Source organism: Medicago sativa, chromosome 1 (assembly GCF_051527215.1).
Source record: "Medicago sativa cultivar Bolivia chromosome 1, Bolivia_mono, whole genome shotgun sequence".
Lineage (NCBI taxonomy): Eukaryota > Viridiplantae > Streptophyta > Magnoliopsida > Fabales > Fabaceae > Medicago > Medicago sativa.
The window spans coordinates 55,966,294-55,982,168 of NC_140749.1; the positions used below are offsets into that span (position 1 = coordinate 55,966,294).

At 31.8% G+C, this 15,875-nt stretch overlaps 2 protein-coding genes across 2 annotated transcripts; one reads left to right on the top strand and one right to left on the bottom strand.

Moving 5' to 3' along the window:
• Positions 1–388: 388 nt before the first annotated feature.
• On the top strand, positions 389–1,419 carry LOC146955581 (uncharacterized). The gene has a single exon (XM_085711469.1). The coding sequence runs from the start codon at positions 665–667 to the stop codon at positions 1,397–1,399; it is 735 nt and encodes a 244-aa protein (XP_085567595.1). The 5' UTR covers positions 389–664; the 3' UTR covers positions 1,400–1,419.
• Positions 1,420–12,698: 11,279 nt separating this feature from the next.
• On the bottom strand, positions 12,699–14,300 carry LOC146955582 (E3 ubiquitin-protein ligase PUB24-like). Its single transcript, XM_085722205.1, has one exon. It carries the CDS (start codon positions 14,121–14,123, stop codon positions 12,903–12,905), a length of 1,221 nt encoding a protein of 406 aa, XP_085578331.1. The 5' UTR covers positions 14,124–14,300; the 3' UTR covers positions 12,699–12,902.
• Between the last annotated feature and the right edge of the window lie 1,575 nt (positions 14,301–15,875).

Here is a 15,875-nt window from a genome sequence, read left to right on the forward strand (position 1 = left end):
GGGGCATTGGCGTACTTTTGGTGATTTTGGAGGGTTCTAGAGACTAAGTGAGGCGGCGGCTTCATGGAAGACGCGCCTGGGCCTGGTGGCCCTTTTAACGGGCGACTTGGTCTTTATGGAGGGCGCCTAGGCCCTAATGCAGGGCGTCTAGGTCCTTACAGAGGGATTTTAAGCCTTTAGGAATATTATGACGGTCCAATTAGTCTTAGCTTGTGTGATTACTTTTTGTTTTCGTGGAGGCTTAGATTAAAATATTATCATGTTCTTGTAATCGTTGCTATTAAATAAAATGATATTTCTATTTTCATCATGGTATATATATTAAATGTTGATTATGTTCTTCTGTATTTTAGATATAATCATGTCAAATGTTAAGCACCAATTCAAAATTTTAAACATAACTTGAGACAACTACATAACCTGGAACAACAACTTAATTGAGTATCTTGCATGTGAGGGACTCGACAAGATTCTTGAGGGAGACGATTTGGGAGATGTCCCAGAGGAATTGGCAAAGAAAAAATCAAAAGTAAATCGTATAATCAAGCACCACATTGATGATGGATTACAAACAGAGTATTCGAATGCAAAAGATCCCAAGATTTTATGGGATAAAATTAAGGCAAGATTTGGGCATCAGAAGAAAGTCTTATTGCCCTCATTAATGGATCAATGGAACAAATTAAGGTTCCAAGATTATAAAACTGTTGTTGCATATAACTCTGCTATGCATCAAATTATTGCACAATTAGAATTTTGTGGCAAAACTATAACTGAAAAGGAAAAGTTGGAGAAAACATTCTCAACTTTCCATGCATCTCAAGTGATATTGCAAAAACAATATAGAATGAGGGAATTTACTGAATACTCTGATTTGGTTACAACTCTTCTAGTGGCTGAACAAAATAATGAGCTGCTCATTAAAAACCACCAGTTGCGTCCTACAGGAACAATGACATATCCTGAAATAAACGCCACAACTTTTAATCAAGGGCGTGGTGGTTATAATCGCCAAAGAGGACGTGGTGGCTATGCTCGTTTTGGTGGTCGTGGTCGAGGCAGAAGTCATGGTCGAAACCATTTTCGTGGTGGAGGCCGTGGAAGAGGTTATATGAATTATAGGCCTCTCAAATATGACCAAACCAACAAGAATCATCAAGGTAAAGGTAAAAGCATCCAGGAAGGTCCCTCTAGAAATCATGATGATCGTTGTTATAGATGCGGAAAGAAAGGTCATTGGTCTAAAGCATGTAGGACACCAGAGTATCTGTGTAAAAGATACAAAGAATCTGTTGATGGAAAGGAAAGGGAGGTTAATTTTAATGAAATTGAACCCAAGAATGATACTACCTGTCTTGAGGCTGCTGATTTCATAGGAGAAGAAATTAATATGGATTAATTAATTAGTTAAAATATATATATATATATATATATATATATGTAATGCGTGTTGTGTAAGAATTTGCATGTTGTGTGATTATGTAATATTTTCATGATCTAAATAAAATAATATTGTTGAATATGTTGTATTGTCTTACCCTCTCTTTTCTTTAATCTTATTTTATTTTAAAAGGGATAGAAATGGATCATGACAAAGACATTTGCATTCCAGACAGTGGAACTACCCATACAATCCTCAAAAGTAAGAAATATTTCACCAAAATATTTCCTACTAAAGGTGTAATAAACACAATCTCAGGTCCAGAAGATTTAATTAAAGGAACAGGTAATGCTATGTTCATATTACCAAATGGGACGAAGTTTGTCATTAATAATGCTCTATACTCTCCGAAATCAAAGAGAAATTTGTTGAGTTTTAATGACATATATAGTCAAGGATATGATACTGAAACTACAACCGAAGGTAATATGAAATACATTAATATTACTACTAATATTTTGGGAAAGAAGAAAATTTTAGAAAAACTACCAAAATTGCCTTCTGGATTACATTATACATATATACATGAGATTGAATGTAATTTAGTATTAAAAGAAGATCCCAAAACTACGACTTTATGGCATGACCGCTTAGGTCACCCTGGTTCAACAATGATGCGTAAAATAGTTGAAAGTACTCATGGTCATTCATTGAAAGGTTTAAGGCTTACAAAAGAAGATAGACCATGTGAAGCTTGTTCTCTTGGAAAATTAATAACAAAACATTCGCCAGGCAAGATTCAGACAGAATCACCTGCATTTCTTGAAAGAATCCAAGGAGATATATGTGGACCCATCCATCCACCGTCGGGACCATTCAAGTACTTTATGGTATTAATTGATGCATCTAGTAGATGGTCACATGTCTGTTTACTGTTAAATCGTGATATGGCATTTGCAAAATTTCTTGCACAAATAATTAAATTAGGGGCACAATTTCCTGATTATACTATAAAGAAAATTAGACTTGACAATGCCGGTGAATTTTCATCTGAATCATTTAATAATTATTGCATGTCAATTGGAATTACTGTTGAGCATCCTGTTCCTCATGTACATACACAAAATGGTTTAGCTGAGTCATTAATCAAACGTCTTCAATATATTGCTAGACCTTTAATAATGAGAACTAAGCTATCAGTTGCAGTTTGGGGTCATGCAATTTTACATGCTGCAGCACTCATACGTCTAAGGCCAAGTGTTGATCATAAACATACCCCTTATCAACTTGCTATTGGTAAGGAACCAAATATCTCTCATTTAAAAATTTTTGGTTGTGCAGTATATGTACCAATAGCTCCACCACAAAGGACAAAAATGGGTCCTCAAAGAAGGTTAGGAATATATGTGGGGTATGAATCACCATCAATTATTAGATATCTTGAACCTTTAACAAGTGATGTTTTTCAGACAAGATTTGCAGATTGTCATTTTGATGAAACAAAATTTCCAACACTAGGGGGAGAAAATAAACCATTGGAAAATGAAATAACATGGCACGTACCACATTTATTACATTTGGACCCATATAATAAATCATGGGAAGAAAATGTAAAGAAAATAGTACACTTACAAGATTTAGCAAATCAACTGCCAGATTCATTTACTGATTTGAAAAAGGTGACAAAGTCACATGTACCAGCTGTAAATGTCCCAGCTCGGATTGAGATTTCGAAACTAAATGATGTAGCAAGTACATCTAAGGCACGCTTAAAGCGTGGCCGACCTATAGGTTCCAAAGACAAAAATCCCCGAAAAAGAAAAGGAACAGAAAAGGTGAATATGATCGAAAGTGATCTTGAAAAGACACTAGATAGTGATAAATTTGACAATGAAAAGTGTGCTCTCGAAAAAGCACAAGATAATGATAATGAGATCATTGATAATGAAACTGAAAATAAGAATGATCTTGAGGTTTCAATTAATTATGTTAATACGGGAAATTTGTGGAGCAGAAAAGACATAAATATTGATGAAATATTTTCATTCTCCATTGCATGTGAAATCACAAATGAAAATGATGATCCTGAACCTAGAACTGTTAATGAACGTCAAAATAGACATGATTGGAAAAACTGGAAAGATGCAATAGATACTGAATTAAATTCTCTTAAAAATCGAAAAGTATTTGGGCCTATTGTGGCTATACCTGAAGGTATGAAACCTGTTGGGTATAAGTGGGTTTTTGTAAGAAAAAGAAATGAGAAAAATGAAATTGTAAGATACAAGGCTCGTCTTGTTGCACAAGGTTTTTCCCAACGACCAGGTATTGATTATGAGGTAACATATTCTCCTGTTATGGATACCATTACTTTTTCGTTATTTAATTGGTTTGTCAGTATTCAATAATCTTGATATGTATCTTATGGATGTTGTTACTGCTTATTTATATGGCTCACTTGATAATGACATATACATGAAAATACCGGAAGGACTTAAGATGTTTGATACATCAAAACCTAGAGAAATGTATGCAATTAAGTTGCAAAGATCATTATATGGATTAAAACAATCCGGGTGCATGTGGTACAATAGGCTAAGTGAATATTTGCTTAAAGAATGTTATGAGAATAATCCAATTTGCCCTTGTGTTTTTATAAGAAAAACAATATCCGGTTTTGTAATAATTGCTGTTTATGTTGATGATTTAAATATCATTGGAACTACTAAAGAAATTAAAGAAGCAAGAGAGTACTTAAAGAAAGAATTTGAAATGAAAGATCTGGGGAAAACTAGGTTTTGCCTTGGTTTACAAATTGAGTATACTAAAAATGGTATATTGGTACATCAATCAAATTATACAGAAAGAGTGTTAAAAAGGTTTAACATGGACAAGGCAAACCCTTTGAGTACTCCAATGATGGGAAGAACACTTAACATTGAAAAGGATCCTTTTAGACCTAAGGAAGATAATGAACAGGATCTTGGCTCTGAAGTACCATATCTAAGTGCCATTGGAGCACTCATGTACCTTGCTAACTGTACAAGACCTGATATAGCTTTTGCAGTGAATTTGCTGGCGAGATTCAGCTCATGTCCTATAAAGCGACATTGGAAAGGAATAAAACATATATTTCGATATATTCGAGGTACATCTGATCTTGGTTTGTTTTATTCTAACAATACAAAACCATTTTTGTTTGGTTATGCAGATGCAGGATATTTGTCGGATCCACATAATGCTAAATCACAAACTGGATATGTATTCACATATGGTGACACTGCAATATCATGGAGATCTCAAAAGCAAACGCTTGTAGCAACTTCTTCAAATCATGCTGAAGTAATAGCCCTTCATGAAGCAAGCAAAGAGTGTAGATGGTTACGTTCGGTTTTGCAACATATCCAAGGAGCGTCTGTTTTAACAGTTGATAAGAGTCCAACAATCTTGTATGAAGACAATGCTGTATGTGTTACTCAAATGAAAGAAGGTTACATCAAAAGTGATAAAACCAAACATATCCCTCCTAAATTCTTCTCATTCACACAAGAACTTGAAAGAAATAAAGAAGTGGATATTCAATATATCCGTTCGAGTGATAATGTGGCAGACATCTTCACAAAGGCTCTCCCTACATCAGTTTTCAAGAAGCACATACAAAGTATTGGAATGCGTCAGCTTCGAGATCTTTAAAGAAGAATAATATGTGTTTGGTTGAAAGGGAGCATAATGTTGTACTCTTTTTCCCTTATTAAGGTTTTTATCCCAATGGGTTTTTCCTAGTAAGGTTTTTAACGAGGCAACATATGTTTCAATCAAATTATCCTCAACAAGACTTCAATGGAGCACCATGATAGATATTTCAAAGGGGGAGTGTTATAATAAATTATATAGACATAATTATTATAGTTGAAATATAAACATAATTATTATAGTTGAAATATCTATCCAAATTGTCAACTTACAATAGTAAGTGATAATTACCTATACCTAATTAAATGTCAAAATTAGAATAGTAAAACAAATAATTTCACACATGTAATAGTGGTAAATTTAGTAGTATAAATACCACACTTTGGTTCATGTAAATAGATACCATTTTTTGAGAAATCAAAATATATTATCCTACTTCTTGATTTACTTAGTTTATAAAGTAGTAATTTATATCATCTTATTAGTTCACTAATATCATAAAATAAGTATTTAAAATCTAAAATCTTTAACATAGATAAATTTTTTGGTCGATTTGCATGTAACTTTTAATTATCAAATATAAGTGGACCCTTGACTAAGTTAGTATGCACAATCTATAAGACCATGTACAATGGTTGTAAAATTTCAACAATCTTCGACACCTACTTTTTCAATTCCCAACACTCCACATCATTTTTTCTCTCTTAATTCAACACCCATTCAATTTTATCCACTCCAATGGTTTTTTCATTCAACACCCTACCTAACCTCACCATCTTTTATTTATTATTCTTATTTAATTTTATATTTTTGTTTTTATAATTACAAAAAAATACAATTATCAATTATAATTAAATTAAAAAACGCTTAATTTTTTATTTTTATTTTTGTAAAAACAAAATGTATTTAATTTTTTTTTATTTTTCATTTCACTAAAAAAAGGACTAAAACTTCAAAAGAAGAGCTAATAATAAGATTAAGAGAGTGAAAAACTTGGTTTTTTTTCTATGTACAAATCAAATGATCCAAGTCTCTATTTGTAGAGAGAAAAAAATCACGAATTTTGGTAAAAAAAATAAAAAATAAAAAATTATTTGCAATGAAATAATTGAGTCCAAAACATAAAGATAATAAAAATCCAAGCAGCCAATCGCATAAGGCCATGTGTCCCTCTTTTATCCATTTTTGTTTCTCTCTCTGCGTCCTCTGACGCGTCACGCGCGCTTTCGGCGCGTGTACTGCACGCTCCTCGTTTTGTCCAATAAAAAGCTGTCGCGTGGCATCCCGGTACAGACATTAAACATGTTGAAGCCATTCATCACCTCACTCCTCCAACTCAGATTTTCATCTCTTTCAATACCCCCACTCCAATGGTTTAAACATATTGAAAGTTACATTAAATAGGCCATTGCACTTGGTCTAATACTCCCCTAAACTTTTATGTTCCCAAATTTGGTCCTAGTTGTTAACCCTCATTAACATAATATAATGTGACGTTGAACCGTGAACGATTGAATTGACTAAGATCTAAGTTAGTTGGTACACGTAGCAAAATATATTATTTTTTTAAATAAAAAAACCAAAAAGATGGGGATGGCAAAACGAGTTAGGCCAATTTAGTTCGTCCGTTTAGCCTGTTATTTTTTGTGAGAGGAGTCGAGATTTTGAACATGTCATTTCTAGTAGGTTTGTCCTGCCTAAACTACAAAAACAATGGGATGGTGACATGACGGGTTGGTACGTCCGGTCTAATGATAGTAATTCATTTTTTTTCACCACTTTTTGTTTATATTACAATCAATTTTTTAACTTTCTCCTATATTTGGCTCATATAGTAGAGGAAAAAGAAGTAATTTAACTAGATCACTGTGATTTTATGATTTTCACCCCTTATTTCGAATAGATTTTTTAATCGATGAACTCGTTAACTTTTTATTTTTATTTGTGTAAAAAAAACTTTTTATTTTTATTGTCGTATTGACTTGGTCTAGATTTATTTATGATAAATCATGAACTTTTAAATGATGATTTTTATATTTTCTATAGATTCATTAGCTATATATTTTGATTACCTAGAGTGATCTTTAATGTAGTAAGTTGTATATTTTTTATGTTTTTTAATTGATAAATTATTATCTGACAAATTGATTATGTAGCTACCAACTCGTCAGTCTATCATAAAATAGTGTGGGGTGAGATTTTCAACCCAGTATCTCTAGTTGGTCTGCCAAACATTGGTTTAGGGAATTTTGGACCGTTGTGTTATTTATCAAATCTTATTATATTCTTATTTATTAAGATTTAGGGTTTAGGAAGGCACGCCTCATATGAGAAAATTAAATTCTTTGAAAGCTCAAAACTAAATTAAGACAATATTTAACAATGGAAGTCATTTAAGAGTGAATTTTCTTATTGGTTAGGATGGTATTGATTTCATTCGTTGAGCCAGATTATAGAATTTAGTTTGAGATGAGCTTATCATTTGCAAATTGTAAATTGTTCCTCAAAGTCATTGCTTCATCTTGGTCTTGTTGTTATGCATTTGTTTTTTAATGTAGTAGATTGCCATCACCACATTGATGACAAAAAATAATATAGTTTTTTAGTTATCAAATAACCTCATTTTTGTAGTTAAATAGGCAACTGTAGTCTATAATTCATTTAAAAAGTCATGAAGACGGGAAGAAGTCTTGAAGCCTTGGAAATCCACCCGAACCAGAAAAGTATTTAATCGTGTTATGCTTCTTGCAAGTTTATCATTGACTAAACTTGAAGTACAGTCATTACGAACGTTCAGTTGAGAAGAAATAAAGGAAGGAGCAAAGAAACCAAGGAGTCAACTACTGCCTAACTCGTGTAATGGGTTTTGATCCTTGCATCGCGAAAATGAAAGGAGATCTATTATGATCGCTACTGTCTATCTCGCATTACAAGATAAAGTGATTATATCAAAAGAGGATGAGTTCAATGCCTATATCGTATCGTGAAATATCGGCCGCATCGTGAACCAATTCCCTCAAAACTTAGGGAAATGAATGCCTATTAATATTGGCCCCTAGGTGAGTAGAAAAACACCTTTTGAGAAGCACATGAAGACAGAAACACGATCTTTAGAGGAAGAAAGCAACCAGAGCCATTTGAGATCCAAGGAATCATCAATCGTTGATCCTGTTCTCATGTTCTTTTATTCATATATAATTGCATGTGTTTAGGATTCACGAGGAGCCAATTCGTTTGTACATTATATTTTGAAAAAGGAACCTTCTTGTAATTAATTGTTCATATAACTTTAAATAATTCTATGAATATTAGTCTTTTACTTTGTATTTCATTTGGTTATTCCGTTCTTAATGATTTTTATGTACTCAATGAGTACTGACCCTAACTTTGGTTTATAAATCAAATAATAAGTCACAATGATTACCAACTTTAACTTTGTTGGCTCTACCTAGTTTAACCATTCAATTAATGATTAAATTTAGACATAAACTAATAATAATCGTTACACACTATTAGTTAGGTTGAAAATGTACCTACTAATTGTTGTTTCTTTGTCGTTCTTAAACATTCAAATCAGTTTAGGGCTCTTAAGAGTAGGGAGTGTGAGCGATCGAAGAGTGTCAGTCGCCAAGACATTGGCCTGGCCATTTTGATCAGAGGTTATGAAAACAAGTAATCAGTAGCACTGTATTCATAGTTTGTAGTTACTCAATTTATTAAGGGAGGGAAATATGTCATAACCTAATTGTTTTCTCTCTTTCTCTCTTAAGGTCATTCAACCAATAAATTTCCATGTGCAAATCCCCCCAATCCCCATTATTTCCTAATAATCAAATCAATTTTGCATTATTTTGGTTAAAGTTGGGCAATCCCTGTGGATACGAAATCTTTCGCAAGAAATATATCTATTTGGCGACAAACTAGTAACTTGCTAGTTTTTGTTGATCACACACCATTGTCGTCTTTGATCATTGTTGATAACCCTTAGTTGTTGTCCATGGCCAGTCAACCTACATCGACTTTCAACTGATACACATCCACGAGAGGGCAAGATAATCTCACATCTTAAATAGGTGCGGGCAAAACTTGCATATTGATGATCGGATTTAGGCAAGTGTATCAAATCATTTACCAAGTTATAAAGTGTAAGTAGAGTATCATATCAACATGGATTGTCAATCCAGCTAGGTAATTCACGTTACTTAATTGTGAACAAGAAAATAAATAAAACAATTAAAATAAATTTGATCAAAGGTAAAGAGGATTTGCAATTTAGTGTGCTTGCTGCAGATCAAGAGTTTAGAAGTAACCTATTTTGATTGCAGAATGTTATTGGTGGTTAGGATTCTTCAAATTCCCTTTATTCATTTGTTGGAATAAATTAACAGTCAAGCATTATTCAGTGTTATTTAGAGTTTTCTATAAAAGTGATGAGTTCGTGAGGTCTTACTACTTACCAGCTGTAAAGTTGCACATACTGATCACATGAGTTTGTACATGTGGGGTCTTACTCTCTCAGAGGTTTGGGTTCATCGCCCTCCAGCTGTTAGTTGCAACCTTGCACCAAAGTTTCTACACGGTTCAGTGTTTAGGGTTGTCAGTCCTATAGGGAAATACACTTCAGCACGTAAAGGTACATGTAGGTTCTTACTTTCTCATAGGTATTTGAATCAATGATGGATATTAGGGTTCCTAAATTCTTTATGTCCTAAAGGTACCCTTGTCCATTGAATCTTAGAAGTCCATTAAATCTTAGAAGTTCATCAACATACTCTCCCTTGTGGTGGTTCTACAAACGGGCAACTCTATCTCGTCTACCTTACCACAGATTTTAGAAGAATAATTTTACCAAGTTGATTTAAATATCGGGTTATAACATTTTCACTATTCTGTTATATTGGTTACTTCCTGATTTGGGCAAGCTTGTGCCAATATTAGGTATGTCACCTCCCTAAGTACTGTTATCTCAGGGCGATGCGCCAGGAAAAGCAAAGTCTTACGAATAGTAAAATTAAATAGGATTCCCATGATAAATGAATAAAAACTTTAAATAAAAAATATCCAATAAACAGAATAAAGTTTCATCTTATAACCCTAGCCTAAAAAGATTTAGTTACTCATAGTAACTAAAGACAAATTACAAAAGAAATAAAAAAATACCCTAGAGACTTAAAATGAGGAGAGTGTCTCCTTCCTTGAAGCTCCTAGTGCTTGCGTTCCTCTTGAAACGATTCGCTCTGAATGAAAAATTATGAATGAGAGGAGCGGTATTTATACGGAGAGTTTCCACCTGAAGTTGGGCTTAAAAACCAAGCTTTTTCCGCTAGGAAAAAGCAGTTCTGGTCTTCCCACACTTGGGGCACATGGGTGGGCGCCCAAGTGTATTTTTGCCCCCAAGTGTATTTTTTTCTCACACTTGGGGCGCATGGTCAATGATTGGGGCACATGGATCATGCTTGAGGCGCCCCAATATATTTTCCTACCTGTAACACATGTTTCTTTGTCTTTTTGGATGTCTGCCTCCATATAAGATGTCTTAGGACTTGGGAACATAATTCCTCTATTTGTAATGTCTTTCGAGACCTCTTAAAATATTGAAGGAATGATATTAATAGATATGATCATATAATCTTTCAATCACCCTTATCCTTCAAAACCCATCTTCTAAACATACCCTAACGAATCCTCCAAAACAACTTAGAGCATATACATCAACGATTTAACTTTATTTTATCTAATGCTAGTACAAATTAAAATATTGTATTAATTATAACTATAGAAATTTGAATATTACAAACATGCATAAGCTAATGTTTCAACTTTTGAATGACATCAAATTAAAGAATAATTTCGACTTATAACTAGATGATTAAACAATAATTTCGACTTATAACCCTATATTTAATTATCTACCATAGACCTAGGAACTAAAATATGTTTAATTTGTTGCTCATGTCAACAACTGAGATCAACAACTGAGAGACTAAAAAGTATAAGTAAGAATTAAAGAAAGTTTAATCACCTCATGAAACTAAAACATGAAGTGATTGGCATTTTATTTTATTTTATTTATAAACAAAGTTTTTAACAATTGTTATACACTTCGTAAAAAAAAAATGTTATACACTGATGCTCATATATAAATGAATATGAATATTTCTAAGTTTTCTTTATTTTTTATTAATAAAATAATATTTGTAATTCAATAATTGATTTTTTTATAATCGTACAAAATATATCATATATAGTTATTGTCTGTATTTTCTTTTCTTTTTTGACAAAGTCTGTATTTTTCATTTGTTTTTTAACTTTTGTTGAATTTAATAATATATTTTGATTTGATTTGTTTTGAAAAGGATTTATTTCAATCCTTTGTATATTATTTTTTTTGAAAGAATCCTTTGTGTCTTTTTTTAGGGGTATCTTATTTATTTCTGTTTAAGGGTTTTTTTAAGGAATTTATTTTTGTTTAAGGTTATTTATTTCGTTTCATAAACACATTTGTTTGATACCAAACTAATACATAATAATCTTATTTTTTATTCTTTTTCTCTTTTTTTTCTTTCCTGTATTATTGTATTATTCCTGCATCAACCAAATAAAGTGTAAAAATGTAAAGATAAGTTGTTTCTATTTATTTTTCTCAGGGACTAAATGCACTTTATTTCTCTCAAGGAGTAAAATAAGCCTTCACACTTATAGGAAAAAAAATATCCAACATATATATTTGTCATTGGTATATATTCAAGAGAAATGATATTTGTACAACCATTTTTAAAAATTTTATTTCTCATACTCACATTACGTTTTTTCTTTCTCTCTCTCTCTATTGCGTTGGTTTTTTTATGACAATATTTCATTTTCTTTGAAAAATTTTGGTTGTCATTAAAATGGTTGTTCAAATAACACAACTCTATATTCAAACTACGAGTATTTTTTCTAACTTTAGATATTGAGACGAGCACTATAGTATTTATATATACCATTTTTGTCATCCCTATTTAATCCATGCATTTAGCACAAAATAATAATCTTTATATAAATTATATTCATCATATAGTCCAAATAGCATCGTTTGAATGAGTCAAAACTCAAAATCCTTTTCAAAGTCCAACTTTGAAGATAGTACAAGGCTTATTTTTCCACAATCATCACCTATCTTTATATACATTTAATATTAGGGACCATCTAGAAGAAATGTCTCCTTCAAAAATTGTTTGTACACAGTTCTTTCTTTTCGAAACAAAACAAATGGAAGAAACCTCTATCAAACTTGACATTTATTTGGAATTTATTCACTTTGTTGCAAACATCATCTTTTTTCAAGCAAACACAGATGAATCGACTAGCTACATGATATGATGATTTTACAACCAAAGATATACTACTGTATATTACTATCATGTAGTGCCTAATGGTGTATCTACAAACCGATTCAATCCAATAAAAAATATTCAATGAATTACTGCTGGAATAATCATTAGTTAGATTATACTTATTTTTCAACCGAATTTTGAATTATTAAAGTTTCTTCTCCTAAGAATTGAAGGATTTAAGACTAAAAAAGCAATGGATAAAAAAAAAACAATAAAACTCAATAAATGTAAAATCAAACACATGAAAGAACCCAAAAAAGAATGAAATCATAATTTATATAAGATAAGATTGATTATCATCTTAAAATATACTACTACTATACTATCTCACACTTGAGTGACATGTACTAAAAACACAATACAAAAACTATTTTCAATAGCACTTCTTCAAAGATCTTAACAGTTCATTAAGTAATGAAGATTATGTTATTGCATAATAATTCCTATTAATTTCACCTAGCATAGAGAGATGTTTGAGGAAAACAAGGAGAATTCTTCCAAACCTCAGAATGAGCCTTAAATATTTCCATCACTTTATCTTTCAAATACTTAGCATGATCACTTTGAAGCAAAACAAAAAGCTTTGCAACAGTTCCAACTTTTAACATCTCATCCAAAACCATCTTTGTAGCAGAAAATTTAGATATCAATGAGAGTATAAAAACAGCTCTATCATCCACTGTCATTGAAACCTTGAAGAATCTCTCAGTCAACATTGCAATTGAACCTTGATGACTCAAAAACTGAAATCTTCCATTTGCACAAGAACATAAATGAAACAATATACCAAATGTGAGTTCTGTGATTCTCTTTTCATGTATTGCCATTAATTCAATCTCTATTAGTTCATGAATTGCACCAGCTTCAACCATCATTAACCTATTTCTTCCCAAAGGACAACAACATAGTAAAATATGTAAAGCAGAAGACAAACCTTGTTGCGTTATTACACCATTTCTTAGAACTTTCACAATTCTTTCGAAGAATTCGGGTTTTAGCCTCTCTAAAACGATTGAATCGCATTTGTTTATGAATTTTTTAAGCACTAAAACCGCATGCGATTTCACAGTAACCGAGTTTTTCATCTCGGAAACTAAAATCCATGTTAAAGAATCCAGTATTTGATTATTTTCAAATAGAAGATTCTTCACTTCTTCTGTAGGAACTTTAACAAATTGTAAAAAACCAAGAGCTTCTTCAATACCTTCATAAATTTCGCCTTTTTTGTAACAATCAACTATGAACATAATCATCTCTTTCGGCACACCATTTTCCAACAAAATCTTTCTATTGCTCTCTTTCTCAGCAGCAAGCAATTCCAACTGCATTAAACTCTTGAGATGAACCTTAGGATCTTTGATTCCTTTGAGAAGCTTTTGGACTTGAATTTTTGTGAGTGGTGGTTTTGGTGTTGGGATTCTATCAATACCAAGTGAAGCATTTTGTGTGCACCAAGATTGAATCAAACGACGAAGTGTGTGATTTGGTGTTAAATCAGAATCTAATGGAAGAGGTTGTTGTGTGACAGGACATGTTGTGTTCTTGTTTGTGAATAACCAATGTTCAATGCTGTCTCGATCATATGTTATTCCTGTTATAGCAGTAACAGGATCTTTCATTATTTGGAGTGATATTGGGCAAATGAAGTATTGTGGAACTTCAATTTCATCCATGTGAAATGGAATGATTTTTTTGGAGCAAATGTGAAATGGAATGATTTGAACAAGAAAAAATGTGCAAGTTTTTATATCAAGTTTATGTATGGTCTATTTTTCTAGGTATAATGTGTGTCTATGGTCTATGAAATGGAAAAGTGTCAAAAGTGTATATATTTGAAAATTTGGTATAAGAACGCGGCTATTAATTAATAATATGATATACAATCATTTAGTAGAGAAACGGGGTGTCTGGAGTTTGAACTTCAACCTCTACATATAATATGTAATACCTATACCAACTGAGCTAAGCTCACGGGGATCGCTCGCTATAGTCTTTTAAGCGGTTAAAATTACAATTTTGATCATATCAACATTAATGTATTGGATCTCATCAAAATTTTGTAGTGTCAAGCGTGTGTGTTGATAGTAGATGACATAATCGGATGTCCTTATGTTGCACCTCATCCCCTTTTCTTATAAAAAAAAAAAGTGCCAAAATTACACATGCATCTACAAGTATACTCCCTCATTCATAAAATATAAGCAAAATCAATAAACAAAAGTTTACATATTTGTTATAAAATATAGATCAAATACATCCATTTTATTGACACGTTTTTGCTGATACTTTTGGATTGAAGGAGTATCTTTTATTAGTCCTTTTGGATCTCGACTCTTGTTTATAACTAATTAATTTAGTGCTCCAATTTAATTTTCATTTATCAATCTAGTCCATAAAATTGTTAACACAACAGAGACACCGTAAATCCATTTGTAATTTTCATGTATAATTATTTTTATAGAAAATACTTTGAGCGGATCGTACTTTAAGACTTATCAAGATTGAACCTTAAAACTTAAAGAACGATTCAGAGGTAACACATTATCCACGAAAGAGATACTCATGCAGACTACGATATTTCAATGTATTGAGTGATTATAAAGACAACAGCTCACACATTCCAACCAAATTATAGTTGTTTACTGTGTATTTTCTTAGATATTATTATTATAAGGATAGAGTGAGATTTTTGGTGAAGGTTTGGTCTAAGGTCAAAGTATGTAAATGCGACATATATAAACTATAGCAGCAGAGTGTTTGATCCGCATTCTACGTAACCCATTCGGTGGTCAAACGAAGAAAAACTGAAAGCGATGAAGAAATTATGAGAGCCAAAATTAAATGCACTGTAGCTTGCGGTCATCTACTTTTTATATATATCTTTAATTTCCACTTGTTATGAAAAAGAATATTCAATTTAAAATATATAAAATTGTGTTAAAAAAATATCAAGAATAAAGATTACGAGATTCAATTTGCTCCTATCCCTATATACATTTTTGTGGTTGTTTGAAATACTAGTACGTAGTAGACTATGAATGCGAAAGGCTCGGTCAAATATGAAGATTTTTATATTATGTATGTATTTTTTATTGTATTTTTAATTTTAGATTATTTACATGCGGATCTTCCTGTCCTGAGTAATAATGGAATAATGTATATAATATAATCATGTGGTTGGTGGGAATGGAATCAATTAGTTTTTTGTAATAGAAATAATGAATCATTCAAATTGAGAAAATATGTCGATATAATTATTTAAAAATTAAACTACAACTAAAATTATAAACATATAAACACATATACTAACTAAAATGTATGACAATAGCATAAGTGATAACTTACTTGTGATTTAGTGGAAAAAAATTTGGATGATTTGGTAGAGTTTTTTTTTTAGAGAGAGAGTGAAAATTTTAGAGAAAGAT